Below are 16,135 nucleotides of genomic sequence, written 5' to 3'. Positions count from 1 at the left end.
ATCTATGGGATTCCAGCTGCCAGCAGCCTGAAGGAAGGAGACCATGGACTGGGTAAACATATTTGTAGGGATTAAGTGGCCTCACTCTGCTCTTGAAGTGAAACTCCTTTAGGGAGGGCAAAAACATGACTTTCCTTTATTTATTCTTCTCCCTGCTGGTCTCTGCTCACACAGCTGAGCGAAGAATGGTGGGTGGAGGGTGCTCAAGTCCTCACTGTCCTCCTTAGAGGGGAACTAAATCTTGTTTGCTGGGTTTAACGGTATGGATAATGATTACATTTTCCCCAAGAAATTATCTGAGTACATAGATTGATTATGTATTTTATACATATTTACACAATATATAGTTATATATAATTCCCCTGGGGGAACAGTGCAGTCAGGCAGGAAGTGTGGCAGAAAGAATGTTGTTATTCCGGGTTTCTCGGGATTCCCCTCTTGCGCAGCTTGAGCAAAATCTAAACCAGTTCTAAGCATTGGTGTGTTAAAAAGAAGCTGCTTAATCCAGCCTAGTAAAGCCTGCTGGAAGCATCGCAGCACCCTTTACCATAAATATATTTACATGACAGTAAATAATATTCACTGATATTGAGGAAGTGAGAAGTCTTTCCCTACATTTGTACGAATGTTCTGGAACTCTCTGATCTTTTATATTAAGCATTTCTGCCCTTTCCCAGCCATTTTTACCCCATGGTTCCTTTCAGAGTTAACTCACACCAGCTTTTTACCTCTGGGTTCCTTCCTTGGGGATGGTGTCACTTCTGTTTTAGACCCTGTTTTTCCAGCAGATAATTCACAGGCAGTGAGAAACCAGTACAATTAGTGTCATTTATATCAGAGTTAAGCCCAGCTCAACACATGGATGTTTTTTTTCTGTTCTGTCTGCTTACAGTGTAGCATGGATGTGAGTTTCCTGACTCCACCAGGCAGTAAAACCCCGGCAGATCCGTACCAAGACTTTAAAAACACCCCGCTGACTTTTATAGGATGTCAGTATCCAGGAAATACTTCCCACTAAATACATTAAAGCCACAGACAAATGCTTCCATCACCCACCTACGTGTGTCAGGGTGGGTGGCATCGCTGCTGAAGAGGTACTCGGCATCCAGCCAGTCGGTCAGTGCCCCTCCGCCGGCCACTGTGGGGGGACAGGGGGTGAGGGGAGGGTGGGCATCCCAGAGGGTTCCCACTTCGGGGTGACCTGTAGTGGGGATGTCTGGTTGTGGGGCTGCAGGGATGGGGCCTGTAGTGGGAGGTGTGGTGGCCCTGCCATGGCTGTGGGACTCCCACTGCCCCTCTGAGGGTTCAGGGTTTTTCCTCAGTGTGGGAGCACCATGGGCTGCGCCGGTACAGGTGGAGCTGGCCAAACCCATGCTCTGCCTGCTGTGGGGGGCTCAGACCCACCGAGGGGTGACAAGGTTGTGTTTCCACTGCTGTGCCATTAATGAGGGGTGACGGGGCTGTGTTCCCCTCTCATCCCCACTGAGGCTGCTGAGGCTGTACCCCCACCAAGGGGTGATGGGGTCATGCCCCCTCCCCACCCTCATCCCCACTGATGGGTGGCAGAGTTGTGTGCCTTCTGCTCTGCCCCACTGAGGGGTGATGAAGCTGTGCCCCTCTCCTCACCCCCACTGAGAGGTGACAAGACTGTACCCCTCCTGCTCTGCCCTGCCAAGGGATGATGGGGCTGTGCCCTCATCAAGGGGTGACCGGGCTGTGCCCCCCCTCCTCGATCCCTACTGAGGGGTGACGGGGCTGTGCCTCCCCACGCTGTTCCGCCCCACTGAGGGGTGACGGGGCTGTGTTCCCCTCTCCATCCCCCCGCGGGCTCCTGCCGGCTCGATGCCGCCGGGACTTCCCCCCGGGCTCTGCCGCCGCCGGTTCCCCTCACCCCAGAGCCCCCGAGGGCCGGGGCTGACGCTCTGCGAGAACCAGGCACGGCGGCCTCGGAACATCGCGGCGGGACAGCCCTGAGGGGAGGCGAGACAGCCCTGAGAGGAGGTGAAACAGCCCTGAGGGGAGGCGGGAACGCCCTGAGGCGAGGCGGGAGGAGCCTGAGAGGCGACAGTGGCGGAAACCCCGGCGGCGGGACGGCGGAAGGAAACGTCATGGAGCTGTGCCAGGGGAAGTTTAGGCTGGATATGAGGGAAAAATTCTTCCCCCAGAGGGTGGTCGGGCACTGAACAGGCTCTCCAGGGCAGCGGTCACGGCCCCAAACCTATCAGATCTCAAGGAGTGTTTGGACAATGCCCTCGGACACAGGGTGGGATTGTTGGGGTGTCCCGTGCAGGGCCAGGAGCTGGACTCGAGCCCTGTGGATCCTAAGTTGTTCTAGAAGTTTTTCTCCCAAAACCACACATATTTTGTTGACTCAGGAAACAGCTGGCTTGCAGCAGATTTGCTTGCATTTTATAAGGCAAAAACGAGGCTTGTTTCGTGCTTCAAACTTCCCAAGATATCTCTCAGGATATCCCGTCTGCTGGGAACTGCCGATGAAGAGCCAGCAGCAGTGACATATCTTGGGTATCTTGGAACCCCAAGGATGCTGGATAAAACAGAGCGGGTGTTTCCAGATACTGAAATCCAGATCAGCCTCTAGGATGGTCATGTGTTGTTCTCCCACAAACAGAGGATTTCTCAGTAAACCATCAAAACATTTCCTAAGTAAGACCAGAAAAATGCCAGACATGCAATGAGGGCAAAGACTTCCCCCGTGTGGGAAGGTGCTGACACATCCTTTGGAGATGGGTTGTCCCACATTGCCTCCACAGTGTCTTCAGCTTCCGCAGTCGATTCCACTTGTGTACTAATTAGGATGAAGATTTCCTGGTGGAGGGGCTACCCAGCCATTACTCTCTAATGCTCTTGAGGATAGTAAAGGTGGAGCCAAGGTGGTGGAAAGCACGTTGGTGGCCCTTTGTGATACAGAAGGAGCCCAGAATCTGCTCCACAGTTCCTTGGGCTCACGCAGCAGACTGAGCTGCTCTGCAGTGGTCTCTGGGGGAGAAGTCCAAAGCTTTTCCTCCTTCCCAGACCATCTTCTCCCACACAAGGACCACTGCTGGGACTGGCACAGTCCCTGGCCAGTCCCGTGTGGTGGCTCTGGTAGGTCCTGCTGTCCCATGCTGGGTGACAAGCCCTGTACATGACCACCCAGTTGTGACCACCTCACCTCTCTTGGTTTTGTTTTGAACACTCTGATGAGCCCAAATGGATCACCATAACCAGGCCCTGCATCCCAGCAACCTCCCACTCAGATGCTGGAACGCAGTTATAATGAAAAAAACTACAGAACAAGATCCCTCAAAAATCTCAAGTGGGTGTTCTGCATCACAGCAAATCTTAATATATCAAGATGAGACATGCAACCCCCGTCTCCAGGGACCCTTGTTCACATACACAAGATCCACACTGGTCAGATTCACCTCACTCCAACACTCCTCAAGCAATCACACTGATTCCTTCAGAAAATAAAAGCAGGGTGATGGGAATAGCACTGGTTTTGGGTACTGGCATCAACTCTCCATGGTGTAACAGATGACTGGCCCCTAATTGCTCTTCTCCACAGGGTCAGCCACAGAGAACAGAAAAACAGAACTGAAGTTTGCTGACACACACTTTCCCCAGGCTCAGAACAACACATGACCATCCTAGAGGCTGATCTGGATTGTACCCCAAGATGCACAATCTGGAGTTCTCCCCCTTCGAGTGGGCACCATTCCCTGCCCCTCACTCCGCGTCCCGCCCCACATCCCCAAGGTTTCTTAACCCCTTTTTTTAAACCTTATTCCTTCCCTTCGGAGCTGCGCAGGAGCCTCTAACCAGGCAGATACCACATTAACCAAAAAAATCTTTAATTCTTTTTTTCTATTGGTGGAAAAGTGTTTTTACACCTTCTCAGTAGGATAAAAAAGCACAAATGAGCATCAGGGTCATCAGGCTCCAGATTCACTCACAACCCAGTGGCCACTGGAGCCCTTGAAATTAGCTCAGTTGTCCAATGATTCTGAAAAAAAAACATTTAAATGGCTACAATTTTATTAAGATAAAAATCCTGTACAATTTTGAGCACTTCAGAGCTAAAATTGTTTTTAAGCAGTAATGTAGGCATTTATAGCTATGTGCTCAAAAAGCCTCCAGAGCTCCCTTTTTGCTTCATGCAAAAGATATCTTGACAAGCATTATTAAAGAATTCCTTGAAGCAAGATAATCACTCTTGTGGTTATGATGAAGACTGGACACAAGCTTGAGAAGACTTTGATTTGCAAGAAGAATTTTTCGGACCTGCATAGAGAGAGGAGATGGACATCAATCACTCTGGTCACAGCTTCAACTATAATTATTTTAGGAGTCAAAAATGATTTCCTCAAGAGCACTCTTGACTGCAGCATCTCAGCTGCAGGCACAGACCCACCTTCTGGTGAGATAAAACTCCTGCAGAAACTGCTTTTCTGTCCCTTCCTTGGTGGGGTTCAGAGTCCAACAAGTCAAGAGGATCCTTGTTCTTCACCCCAGGCAGCTTATCCTGCTCTCAGCTCCTCCACCCCAGCTCAGTAAATCCTTGTCACCAGACTCCAGTGAAGTTGCCCATGTCCCACCTCCAGCCAAGGCTGGCATCCATCACCATCGGTGACCTCCAGGCTGATGTCCCACCAACCTAAGCCACGATGCCACTTGGGCACAGCACATCTCAGACCCTGCCCTGAGGCCAGGTTCCCCTCCCCGCTGCCCAAAAGCAAGCAACAAACCAGATAAGTGGCCATATACAACTTTGTAGAGCTCTACAAGAGTAGGGGCATTTCAAGTGAGGTCCTGCCAAGGCTTGTCCTGGGCACAGTTAATCATTATCCAGCCTCTACCAGGGCACTTATCTAAGTCGTTTCAGCCAGCGTATTACGTCAGCTGAGACACATATCTTCAGTTTTCTTCCGATCAAGGGTTGAATTGGAACTTCCCTGTTGCTAAATCCACATCAGTTACAAGAATATAATCTGAAGAACATGGAACCCTCGAACTCTGAGACACTGGTAATAAATCAAAAACTGCTTCCAGTTTGTGCTTCATAAATCCCACATTGTGCTGCCTGTCTGCCACAGAGTTAACCAGCCTGCTTCCCCCAAGGCATGGGTCTCCAGGCACAGCAACTGCCTCCTCCCCAGCGAGGAAGTGGAACTGTGGGGCCTGAAGAAGCATTAGAGGACGTGTGACAACTCTCAACGGTACCTGGCAGACACAGCAAAGACATGGAAGGTTTTCTCCAAGGGTCTCCTTTCTTTAGACTCCTGTAGGCAAGGGATGGCCGAGAACAGGCCGAAATAGTGGGTAGAAGGAGTGTGGGGAGAGTCTCGTGCCCCAATCAGCAGTAACATCATCTGCTTTTTGGGGATGGTTGCTTCTGTTCCTCAACTCTGCAAGTTACACACTCTCCCCCCTACGGAAATGGGTCCACATTCCCTTACCAGCACAGAAAGCAGCATCAGCATAACTCACCGTGGATTACCCCAGACACAGCTCAGAAGTCTGGTTCTGCAGGGAAGAAGGGTGGAGCGTTAGGCTTTGGGGCAAATGGCACCCCCTCCCGAAGTACCCACAAGCCCACCCCTACTGGGTGTAACCAGAGATCTGCCCTCGGCTGGGTCGCCACTACAGTTCCCACTGCTGTGGCCTTTATATTCTGAAGGTAAAGCCCAAATCACTGTGTGACTCATCTAGGTGAGTTCACCGATACTGGACAACACAGCACCACCAAATCCCTACAACAACAAAATCCCCCCACAAATCCCCCCAACACCAAGGCACTCCCACCCTGAATCCTTCATGGATATGTATAACAGCCTTTACAGCTGAAACCGAGTTAACTTTCCATCTCTAACACAAGACCTTCAAAACCCACCCTGCTATAACACCCTGCTTCCCAGAAAGAAGAAGAGAGACACCATGGATATAAACTAACGAGCTCCAGCACGCAAACGGAAGCCGGAGGAAGAAGGCAGAGCGTACCCCATCGGTAGATCCTCGGTTCCGACATGGTGGAATGCTCCACCCTGCAAGCAAAGATGTCGCCCTTCGTAGGGGTGAAGGGCACGTAGACCAGGCGCTGGAACTGCCACTTCTCGTTGAAAGACAAGTCCCCATACTCGACGCCGGTCATGGGCTCGCCGTTCTTCAGGAGTTCCACCTTGATCTTGGGTGGGTGAAATCCAGTGATGAAGCAGTGGAGGGTGTTCGCCTGTCCCTCCTTGGCGCGTGTACGGGCGTAGACTTCGACCTTCGGCGGCTCTGGAGAGGGGGGCGAGGGCGGTGTGAGAAGCGGGGCTACGCTGGGCATCCCGTCGATGCACCCACCCACCCCGACACGGTGACCGCACTCCCCGAGACCTGGGCCCCCCAGCCCCTCGCCCTCCCTGCCCCTCGCAGGACCCTTCACGCCGTCCCCGTTACTCACGATCGGCAGCGTCCCCCGGGCCAAGCAGGGCCAGCAGCACCAGGGCCGCGAACCACAGGACGCTCCGCTCCATCGCAGAGTCTTTCCCCGCGGCACCGACTGTCCCGCACTACTCGCGCGCCGCCTTTTATATCCTCGGAAACCCGCGGCCAATCGAAGCGCGGAGCGCCCGTCGCGTCATCAGTCTCCGGGCAGAGAGGGACAGCCGAGGTTGTGCGAGCCATCTGCGCGCCTGCGCACTGCGGGCAGATCGACCTGTGCGCTTTCGCTTTCGTTTCTGCGTTGGAACGGGGAGCCCGGGGGGCGCTGGTCACCGGGGGCTGGACATGGGCCCGGGGGGGCACTGGCACCTGACTTGTACCTGCCACAGTGTGGCCACAGGCCCAGGGTAGTGATCACCCCCCTGTACTGGGCACTGCTGAGGTCACACCTCGAGTCCTGGGGTCAGTTCTGGGCCCCTCGTGATGAGAAGGACATTGAGGGGCTGGAGCATGTCCAGAGGAGAGAACAGAGCTGCGGAAGGGTCTGGAGCACCACGAGTGGCTGTGCGAGCTGGGGGGGCTCAGCCCGGAGAAAAGGAGGCTCAGGGGGGACCTTCTCGCTCTCTGCAACTCCCTGACAGCAGGGTGAAGCCAGAGGGAGTCAGGCTCTGCTCCTAGGGAACAAGGGACAGGACAAGAGAAAATGACCTCAAGTTGCACTAGGGGAGGTTTAAGTTGAATATGACCGAAAACTTCTTCCCTGAACGGGCTGTCCAGCCCTGGCAGAGGCTGCCTAGGGCAGGGGTGGAGTCCCCATCCCTGGAAAGGTTTAAAAGTCGTGTGGATGTTGCACCTGGGGACATGGGTTAGCGGTGGTTTGGCAGTGCTGGGGGCATGGTTGGACTCGATGGTCTTAGATGGCTTTTCCAACCTAAATGAGGGTAAAACCCACCTCTTGCAGAAAACTTTGCATCCAGGGATCGTATTATGCCAACAGCCTACGCTGGCACAGCTCATCCACCTTCCTTTCCGAACCTCCCTGGAGGCCTGTGTGGAATGTCTCAGTCCAGCGGCTGTGGGATTAGGGATTTAGTGTTGTTTGATGCAGCACAGACTCCCTGACATCAAGCACAAGAACCCCAAGGCCAAAGAACCAGGTTTTCTGGTGCCTTGGCTGGGAATGCTGCCAAGCAGTCTGGTAACATTGCTTGGAAAGGGGAAAAAAAAAGGGAAAACAAAGGAAAGTCATTACTAATGGGGAGAAAACAGCAGCATTATAGGGGTCCTCTAACACTGAGCCCTTTAGGACTTGCTTTCTTAATACATCATATTAAAACGTACATTAAACAAATACAGCACATATGGAGAACATCCCAAAGGCAGCAGGTAAATCAGGAGAGGACAAGCAAAGGAAAATCCTGAAAACATTTTTATCAATCCCCACTGGCCCAGGCCCTGCTGGGTCTGTTGGCTGCCTGGTGAGTGGCACAGCAGCCACGTAGCTGAAAACACTCAGTGTTTTCACTGAGATAGGCAGAGCAGCTTCGGCCAGAACCTTATCAGGGATCTCAGGGCTCCAGCCTGAGATGTCTAAGGGCTGTAAAGGTGACAGAGCTGCCATCGAGGTCACTGCATTGGGAGTCACCACTCCGGTCCAGCCTGACCCACAGGCAAGTCTGACCCTGCTCAGGTGGGCAATCGCCTTGGCTCAGAGAGGACTGATCACACAAAGAGCTGAGGGAAGGATGCGGATCCTTTCCCTGCCTTTTGGGATGTGAATCCCTGGCAACGACTCCACTGCAACCACTAACACTCGTCAGACTTTCCCTGTAAAGAGAAGCTGAACCGCAACTCTTTTCCACATGATGTTTTTTAAAGGCTGCGGTGATTTGATCAGAGCAGCCAAATCTTCCTCTTTCGGAGCATTTCTGCTTTTACTGGCAGACAGAATTATTTGGAAGTGGGTGACACGATCAAGGTGCTCCCAGCACTTGAGGGGGGGGGGGAAATGAGGGCACTCCGCTGTGCTTGGCAGGACACAATGATTCACAGTGTTAGTGTTGACCCCTGTGCTTTCAAGCCCACGTCTGTATATCTCCAGGGTGCTTCCAGCCGGACAGACCATATCCAACTGGTTTTCCATAACTCCTCAGAGGGTTATCAGCTTGGAGAACACAATGGCAGGCAGGGAACAATGGGAGCAGCGGGAAAAGCCGAGTTGGGATGTTCTGTGCCCCGAGGGCTGCAGGTGGGGTCACTAAACCTCATCCTCCTCATCCTCATCCCTCGGCTTCATCCTCATCCACGGCAGTCGCGGGGGCATGCGCAGGGCTCGGCTGAGGGCCGCCATGCTGTACGGCAGGCGCAGGTGAGGGGGCTCAGCAGGGCGCCGCCATGCTGTACGGCAGGCGCATGCCGGGGCGGGGGGGCGGCCCATAAAAGGCGGCGGCGGGAGCAGCGCGGCCCCGTAGAGGGACGCGGGACGAACGGAGGGCGGGAGGAGGAGGAGGCACCGCGGGATGGCAGAGGGCGGCGAGCCCGTTGTGAGTGCCCGCCCTGCTCTGCTGCTCCCTCCCCGCGGCCGCTTCCTCACGTCTCGCCCCATCGGCGGTGCCAGTTCTCCCGGGGCTGGCTCGCCCCGGAGCGGTCGGTGCCGGAGCAGACACTGCTCTGGGGGTGCCGGTGTGGTGCTCGTCCCTGCCTTGTGCTCGCCTGCTTTTCGTGTCCACGTAGCGGGCGGGGTGTTCCCTCTGAAGCCCAGTGTGTCTCAGCGCCAGCCGGGCTGGTGCCGTTCCGTACTGGCAGCCTACTGTCCCGGCGGGCTGCGCCTGCGGGTCCTGCCCTCGCTGGCAGTGCCAGTGGCTCCCGTTCTTCCCTTTTCCAGCTGGGAGCCGTTGGGGCTGCCTGGCACCACCAGTGGGGTGGGGAGGAGGTTGGTGACCCCCCCCACTTTGAGAGCGTGTTAGGGTTACCTCTCCCTTAGCGAGGACCCTGCTGCTTCCCATTCCAGATCCTCGAGGACTTCTTGCTGGTGGAAGATGCGCCTCTGCTGGAAATGGCTGAGGAGGATGAGGAGCTCGACCTGTACAACGAGATGACTTTTGGGTTAGGTAAGACCTCAGGGGAGCCTCAGTATCGGAGAGATCAGCCAGCCCCCAAAGGGGGAAGCAGGGACCCCCGTGGGCACTGCCCAGGCACTCACACACCCTGCTCTGCTCTGCTTGCCCATTCCAAGACCAAGACTCCACAGAGGACACCCCAAAACTCCTGGTGCCACGGAAGACGAGCCCAGTGGTGGCAGAGGAGACTGAAGTCGGGGATGAACCGGGACCTGGAGCGGCTGAGCAGCCAGAGAAGCTGGGAGAGCCCCAGGAGGAAGGTGGGACAGAGCTGGAGGCGGAGCAGGTTGGCTCTGAGTTGGAGGAAGAGGAGGAGGAGCTGGGGACTGAAGAGCAGGAGCCCTGTGAGGAGCCCAATGACCTAGGAGACCCGGCAGTGATGAGAGCTGTGCAGAGCAAACCCACGCTGGAGGTGATGCGTGAGCGGAGGGGGGGGTCTCCCTGCTCCCCCTTCATCCCCACTCCTGTGGGTCCTGCCCCACAGAGGGCACTGGGGGAGGGAGACGGACCTGTAACTCTTCTTTCCTTGCAGAGCCAGGACTCGGCGGTGCTGGACAGCAGGATTGGTGCTTGCTGGGCAGAGTTTGACAAGGAGGACATGGTAAAAATGTCCCTTCCCATCTGGTGATGGGGCTGAGCAGCCCCCGCAGTGTCCCCTGCCCCTCTCCTCCTGGTCCTCTTGCCCCATGCCCACCATCTCCCTGTCTTCCAGCTGATGATGGATCCTGGGACGTGGGGCTCCTGCCCTGGCAGTGTCTCACCCCACCATGTGCTGGAGGTGGGTACTGCCAGCCAGGCCCTCCTACCCTGGAACAAGGGTCACAAAGGGATTTGGGGTGACTGGGAAATCTCCATCACACCTCTGGAGGTGCATGGATGTGTCTTGGGTGCCAAGGCTGTGGATGGAGGTGCCCACCCAAAGCAGAGCCTGGTTTTGAAGGCAAAACTGTTGAGTTTGGGGGGATTTGGACCCCCATGCTGGGTGTCCCCTTGGGCTCCCAGCTGCTCTGCACTACCACAGTGGGAGCCCAGGTGGTGCATGGTCTGTTTGAGCAGTGACTGAAGGTTTTGGTGAGCTGCCTAGTGCTGGGGAAACTAAACTGATCCCAGCTGGGCCCCATTCCCACCTGCTGTTGCCTCCTCCCTGCAGGATAAAGCCATCCTCCAGGTCCTGAAGAGGCCCCCATCATCCACCAACATGGCCTTTGACTTCCTTGGCTCCTGTGTGCAGAGGGGCTATGGGGACTCTCCCCGGCTCAAGCACCCTGACTTAAGACTGATGTCCCCCAAGTCCTTCCCCCAGCACTTCATCCAGCAGGTAACAGGTTGTAGGGGGGCTCTTGCATTCCCTCTTTCTCTGTCCTCCTGTCCCTGGAGGTGCAGCCTGGAAGACAGGCTTGTCCCAGTGACACTTTCCATCTCTGCCCTGCAGCAGGCACCTCTGATGCCTCCTCACTCCCCGTGCCCCCCTCGGCCCTTCCCACCAGCTCGCAGGCCCCCTCCACTCTTCACTTCCAACCAGGTAACGCTGTGGGCTGGGAGCCATCACCATGGCCCTGGAGCGGCAGGGGATGGGGACAGTGGCAGGTGTGGTGTGGTGCCAGAGGGTGGCCCCTGTGGGGATGGGAGCCAGAAGCCAGCACAGAGCTGGCTGACTCGTCCAGGGCGCTCAGAAGGGAAGGCTCAGACCCTTGATTGCTTCTCTCTCCCTCTCAGACTTCAGGGTACACGTCTCCAGCCCCTTTCCAGCCCGGGTCCCCCACCATGGACAGCCCACTGCAGCCCCTGGCCATGCACTTTGGGCCCATGTCTCCCTCCTTGGACCCTGCTCTCTTCTTCAGCCCCTCAGCCAACAGCCAGCTGAACCTCAGGTATCAAGAGTGGGGTGTCCAGGTGGGACCCCACAAAGAAGCTGGAGGGTGTCCCTGCTCTGGGGGTGTCCCGAGCCCCTCCCGATCCCTGTCTGGTCTCCCCTGCAGCATGCCCAGCCACATGACCCAGCTGCACCCCCAGCACCAGCGGATCCTAACACAGCGGCAGCAGCAGGGCCGGCAGGCACAGAGGTATGAGGGGTCCCCGGGAAGCTGTGGGGTGCAGGGAGGGCTCTGGGCGGTCATAGCAGGCTGAGCTCTCTTCCTGTGCCAGTATTTCCCCCAAGAAGCCATGGTCTCCTAAAGTGGACCCTCATGCTGGGCTGATGACCTCCAAGGAGAAGGACTGGGTCATCAAGGTGGAGATGATCCAGCTGCAGAGCGAGAACATGGATGACGACTACTACTATCAGGTGAGCTCCTGCTGGCAGCACCTGCGGCTTGTTCTCCTCAGAGTTGGGCTTTGGGAGCCAGAGGAACCCTTCAGGGTGTTGGAGGGGACTCCTGACCTGTTGTTGCAGTGGTACTACCACCGTCTGGAGCGCAGGCAGGCGGAGGAGGAGCTGCTGGGTGGGCGCAACAAGCTGGACACCCCCAAGCTGGTCACACCGTTCATCCAGAAAGTGGAGACCTATGACTCTGGTGAGGGCTGGGGTGGGTGTTGGGGGCTGGGGGAGGGGCTGTGGCCGTGGTCTCACCGTGTGTCCCCCCCTCTCACAGTGGTGCGCATCGCCGGCTCGCTGGGCCAGGTTGCCGTGTCCACCTGTTACAGCCCTCGCCGGGCCATTGATGCTGTGCACCATGCCCTCGTGGAGGAGGTAGGTGAGGGGAAGCCAGGCTGGTTGGTGCCCTGAATTGCTGGGAATGCTGCTTTGCGGTCCTCCTTGGACCATCAAACAGCTGTAGGAGCTGCCCCGAAGCAGTGGGATGGGGCACACAGTTGGAGGAGGTCCCACCTCAGCAGTGGCAGCTTGTCCCTGGCCAAGGGGTGGGATGGGGTTCTGGGCAGTCATGGTCACATGGTCTCCCTGTGGGATCGCTCTGTGTCCTGAAGCCACCTCTGATCCCCAGGGAGCAGCTGGCCCAGCACTGGGCCAGCAGTGGTGTCTGGGACCAGCTGTAACTCTTGTGCCTTCCTTTCTCTCCTCCTGAAGGCTGCAGGGAGCCACCGGCTGCGGGCACTGCACAGGATCGAGAAGGTGAGCAAGCAATGATTCAGGGCAGGGTGGGATGGTCCAGGTGCTCTATTTTCATCCAGGGATCTCCCAGTGGGACATCTACCTGGGCAGGGGCCTGGGTTACCAGTTGGTAGATGTTCCAAGCTTCTTCCTTACTGTGTGCCATTTCTCCAGCTCTTCCTGCAGCTGCTGGAAGTGGAAGAGGCACAGCAGAAGATGTCCCTCGCCCTGGGGGTGGAGCAGGAGCAGCAGAGCCAAGAAGTGGAGAGTCTCTACCATGCCTTGAAAATCAGGGCTTGCAACAGCGAGGAGTGAGTCTGTGCTGAGGGGAGTGGGCAGCACAGCTTGGTCCTTGTGAATCTGAGATGGCCGTGGATGAGCAGGTCTGGGTGACGGGGAGTGTTGGATCCTGCCTGCTGTGTCACCCCGGCCTGTGCTGACCCTGCCTTGGGAGTCTTGCCCTCCACTGGAGCTGATGCTCATCCTCTTGGATGGACAGAGATGCCCTAGGTCCCTCGGGATCTGTGCCAATGGAGCCTTCGTTCCCAGGGAGGCAGAGGATGAATTCCTGCAGCTGCTGTGTGTGCGGAAGGGCAAGAAGCTCGTGGCCCGGCTGCTGCCCCACCTGACCCGGGAGCAAGGGGAGAAGATCCTGCTGACCATCACTCACCACCTGCCCTTCCTCATGAAGAAGGATGTGCTGGATGAGGCAAGTACCTCCAGCCAGGGCAGGGATGGTCTAGGCTGCCTCCTTCCCCTTCTGCTTTCAGTGGGGGGCACTCTGGGCAATGAGGGGTCCTGTCTTGTGGGGTTGATATGAGACAGGAGCCTCTTCCCTTCAGGGAGGAGGAGAAAGGTCTCCAGGAGGGGTTAAAGCAGTTGTGGTGGCAGTGTCCGTCCCCACCAGGTGTTGGGATGGGGCTGTGGCTGTAAGGGGTTGAAGGGTCTTATTCCTGCTCTCCCCTCTGCCCTGCCCAGTCTCTCCCCCTGCTCTACAGCCCATTGAATGAGGTGGTGGGCGGGATGACCTTCAGCAAACTCATCGAGGTCCTGCAGGAGCTGACCCGGCCTCTGCCTGAGTGCCCTGAGCTCCCCCTCACCATGGCCTTGAAGAACCAGGTATGTGGCCCTGAGCCTTGTGGTGTCCCTGGGGTGCCACCACTGCTGGCTGTGATGTTCCTTCTGGTGCTTCCCTGCAGTTTGGGATCTCCTTGCTCTACTCCCTGCTGAGCCATGGGGAGAGGCTGCTGTCATCGGATGTGCCATTGGAGCCGCGGAGTGGAGACTTTGAGGCGTGGTGAGGGGCTATGTGAGCTGTGGGGTGAGGGATCTTCCAGCCCATGGGGTGCTCACCCTCTGTGCCGGTACCTCCAGGACAGACACGGTGTACGTGGTGGCCCGGGAGCTGTCGCAGGTGCCCAAGGCCTTGCTGGTGGAGCCTCTTTTCTTACCCAGCAACCTTCTCTCGCTCTTCTGCCGCTACCTGGACAAGCAGACTGTCCACCACCTGGAAGCCAAGATGGAGTGAGTACTGCCTGGAATGGCTCCCTGCCTCTCCTGGGGATCCTCTTGGAGAGGAGGAGCGGGACAGCATTAGGGCCTCACTGCTTCTGTCCCCCTTTGGACTTAACTCCAGACCTCCATGGGGCTGACCTGATCCTTGTGCCTTTGCTCCTGCTTCTCTGGGGTGGGTCAACAGCCTGATGCTCCAACCTCATCCTTCCCCTGCAGGTGCTCCCCGCTGCCATCGGAGGCTGCCATGTTATGCTGAGCCCCAGGAGTCGGGAAGGGGATCCGGGGCCGGTGGTGCTGGGAATGGGCAGGGCCCAATGCCATGGCTTTTGAGTTTGGAAGCAAACATTTATTTACCCTGGTGCAGGGCACTCTGGGTGATGTGGGCACTGGCAGGGCCAGCTCTGGAGAGCTGGTCCCACCCTGCCCCTGCGCCTGGGAGCACAGGGAGGGTGTAACTTATTTTGGCTTCGTACCTGGCAATGGTGTCGAGTTCGGGGTCTGCACAGGGGTGCTGGGAGCACCTGGGGGGGGGTGGAATTTGTGTATAGCACTTGATATAAAATAAAAAGGTGATTAACCAGCTCCTCTGGCTCCTGTGGGCAGCTTCTGCTGGGTCCTGTGGGCATTGCTGGGCATGGAGACCCCAGTCTGGAATGGTGGAGATCTGGTAAAGGGGAAGGAAAAGCATAGAGGGGGATGCTCAGAGTATGCAGGAGGAGGATAAAGGGGATGGAGGAGAAGGGAGTGCTTGGAGAGGGGATCAGAGGACCCATGTGGCTGGGGACAGAGGGGGGTTGAGCGCCCAGGGAGTGGAATGGGCTGGGAGAGAAGGAGTGTGGTGGGGAAGATGAGTCAGAGCTTGTCCTGACAGGGAAGAAAAGATCCGTGCAGGTACCTGGGAACACATAGAAAGGATATGGGGGATCTTAAACATACATAGGTGAGTCATAAAGCACCTCTTGTCTCCAGTGAGTTCCCAAAGACTCTTTTGTCCTAAGTCTTGCAATCAGGGCCACAGTAAAGTACCTTGAAGCATCTTTCTGAGCAATTTTGGCTACCCCAACCTGATTGTCACTCCTGCATCTAGACCTGAGCAGGTTCAATTTCTGCTCCCACTGTAGGAATTTTTGTGGCTCCTGCCTGGCTTTATGCTGGGATTTCCCCCAGTCCTATGGGACATCTGAGACTGGGCCACCTCCACCTGCCCTGTGAGGTCTACACCTGACACCCCAAGCCTGGTGTGTAGTTAGAAGAGATTTGCAGCAGAAAATTGTCTCATCCTGAGACTGCCCAAGCTCCAACCCAAGTAGGTAAAACTATCACTTTGAATGGGCATCTTTCAGGCATCAGATGGGGAATTTGCAGAAAATAAGGATGTGAGGGTTTGGGTGGGATTTATCTCCACTGCTTATCAAGGCAGCTTGGTTTCCTCTGCTTCAGAGTGCAAGGTCCAGCTGGAAGGATCTCTAGATCCTTTTGGCAGCTGTGTTTGTCATCCTGCTACCTCTCCTGCTCATCTTAAAGGATGTGTATGCTCCTCATACTTCATCCTTGGGAAGTTTTTTGGGACAGCTGTGTTTCATCCCTAGCCATCCACTTCAAAAGAGTGACACTGACAGGTTGTCCTCGTTCCCAACCCGCTGAGGCAATCCAGGAGGATGCCTGTGTGGGGTCCCACCTGACAGCCAAAGGACGGGCCTTGCTGTTACAAATCTCAGAGGGAATTTCAGACAGGAGGGAATGAGCAGCTGTTTCCTGATAGCAGGAACTGGGGAGGACACCAGAGAGTCCTTCAGATGAGGATAAGCTATGTTATGTTTTTCTGTTTGCATCTTGCCTGGCAGCCAGCCTGGATGAAGGATGGGAGTGTGACATGGCTGCAGCCACGTACTAGATCAAGTTCTCCAGTGTGAAGGGATGGAGGTCTATGCTGGATTTTGCTGCTTCATTGCAGGAAACAGCTGAGAGAAAAGAAGGAAAATCCATCTCTTTTTGTTACTCTCCCATAACTGAGGGGCTCGCAGCA

The 16,135-nt window shown here is 56.0% G+C and overlaps 3 protein-coding genes across 5 annotated transcripts in view; 1 reads left to right on the top strand and 2 right to left on the bottom strand.

Annotated features, from left to right (window-relative positions):
- The window catches only part of TERB2 (telomere repeat binding bouquet formation protein 2), a 5,490-nt gene extending 3,008 nt beyond the window's left edge, over positions 1–2,482 (bottom strand). The window contains exons 1-2 of the mRNA XM_017816729.1: positions 1,892–2,482; positions 984–1,138 (exon numbers count right to left, since the gene is read on the bottom strand). Of these exons, the coding sequence (XP_017672218.1) occupies positions 984–1,138; positions 1,892–1,955 (219 nt within the window). The 5' untranslated portion in view covers positions 1,956–2,482. The remainder of the gene's footprint in view (positions 1–983; positions 1,139–1,891) is intronic.
- A 1,348-nt stretch (positions 2,483–3,830) lies between these two features.
- B2M (beta-2-microglobulin) lies at positions 3,831–6,568 on the bottom strand. Its single transcript, XM_017817021.1, has 4 exons — positions 6,446–6,568; positions 6,001–6,279; positions 5,491–5,526; positions 3,831–4,284 (listed from the first exon to the last, which is right to left on the bottom strand). Exons 1-3 carry the CDS (start codon positions 6,516–6,518, stop codon positions 5,513–5,515), a joined length of 366 nt encoding a protein of 121 aa, XP_017672510.1. The 5' UTR covers positions 6,519–6,568; the 3' UTR covers positions 3,831–4,284; positions 5,491–5,512.
- A 140-nt stretch (positions 6,569–6,708) lies between these two features.
- On the top strand, positions 6,709–14,693 carry PATL2 (PAT1 homolog 2). Of its 3 annotated transcripts, none has more exons than XM_017816999.1 (19): positions 6,709–6,888; positions 9,437–9,536; positions 9,662–9,957; positions 10,078–10,146; positions 10,258–10,323; positions 10,696–10,863; positions 10,978–11,067; positions 11,262–11,416; positions 11,525–11,608; positions 11,691–11,829; positions 11,938–12,058; positions 12,137–12,234; positions 12,571–12,615; positions 12,769–12,905; positions 13,144–13,303; positions 13,573–13,713; positions 13,794–13,891; positions 13,969–14,118; positions 14,326–14,693. In XM_017816999.1, exons 2-19 carry the CDS (start codon positions 9,482–9,484, stop codon positions 14,363–14,365), a joined length of 2,112 nt encoding a protein of 703 aa, XP_017672488.1. In that variant the 5' UTR covers positions 6,709–6,888; positions 9,437–9,481; the 3' UTR covers positions 14,366–14,693. The 3 variants fall into 3 exon arrangements, with proteins under 3 accessions (XP_017672488.1, XP_017672486.1, XP_017672487.1); XM_017816997.1 differs by lacking the exon at positions 6,709–6,888 and adding an exon at positions 8,519–8,794; XM_017816998.1 differs by lacking the exon at positions 6,709–6,888 and adding an exon at positions 8,911–8,969.
- Positions 14,694–16,135: the final 1,442 nt, after the last annotated feature.

Source organism: Lepidothrix coronata, unplaced genomic scaffold (genome assembly GCF_001604755.1).
Source record: "Lepidothrix coronata isolate B3197 unplaced genomic scaffold, Lepidothrix_coronata-1.0 Scaffold58, whole genome shotgun sequence".
NCBI classification, from domain to species: Eukaryota; Metazoa; Chordata; class Aves; order Passeriformes; family Pipridae; genus Lepidothrix; species Lepidothrix coronata.
Note: the sequence above shows the minus strand (reverse complement) of the source record. Positions and strands in the feature narration are given on the sequence as shown.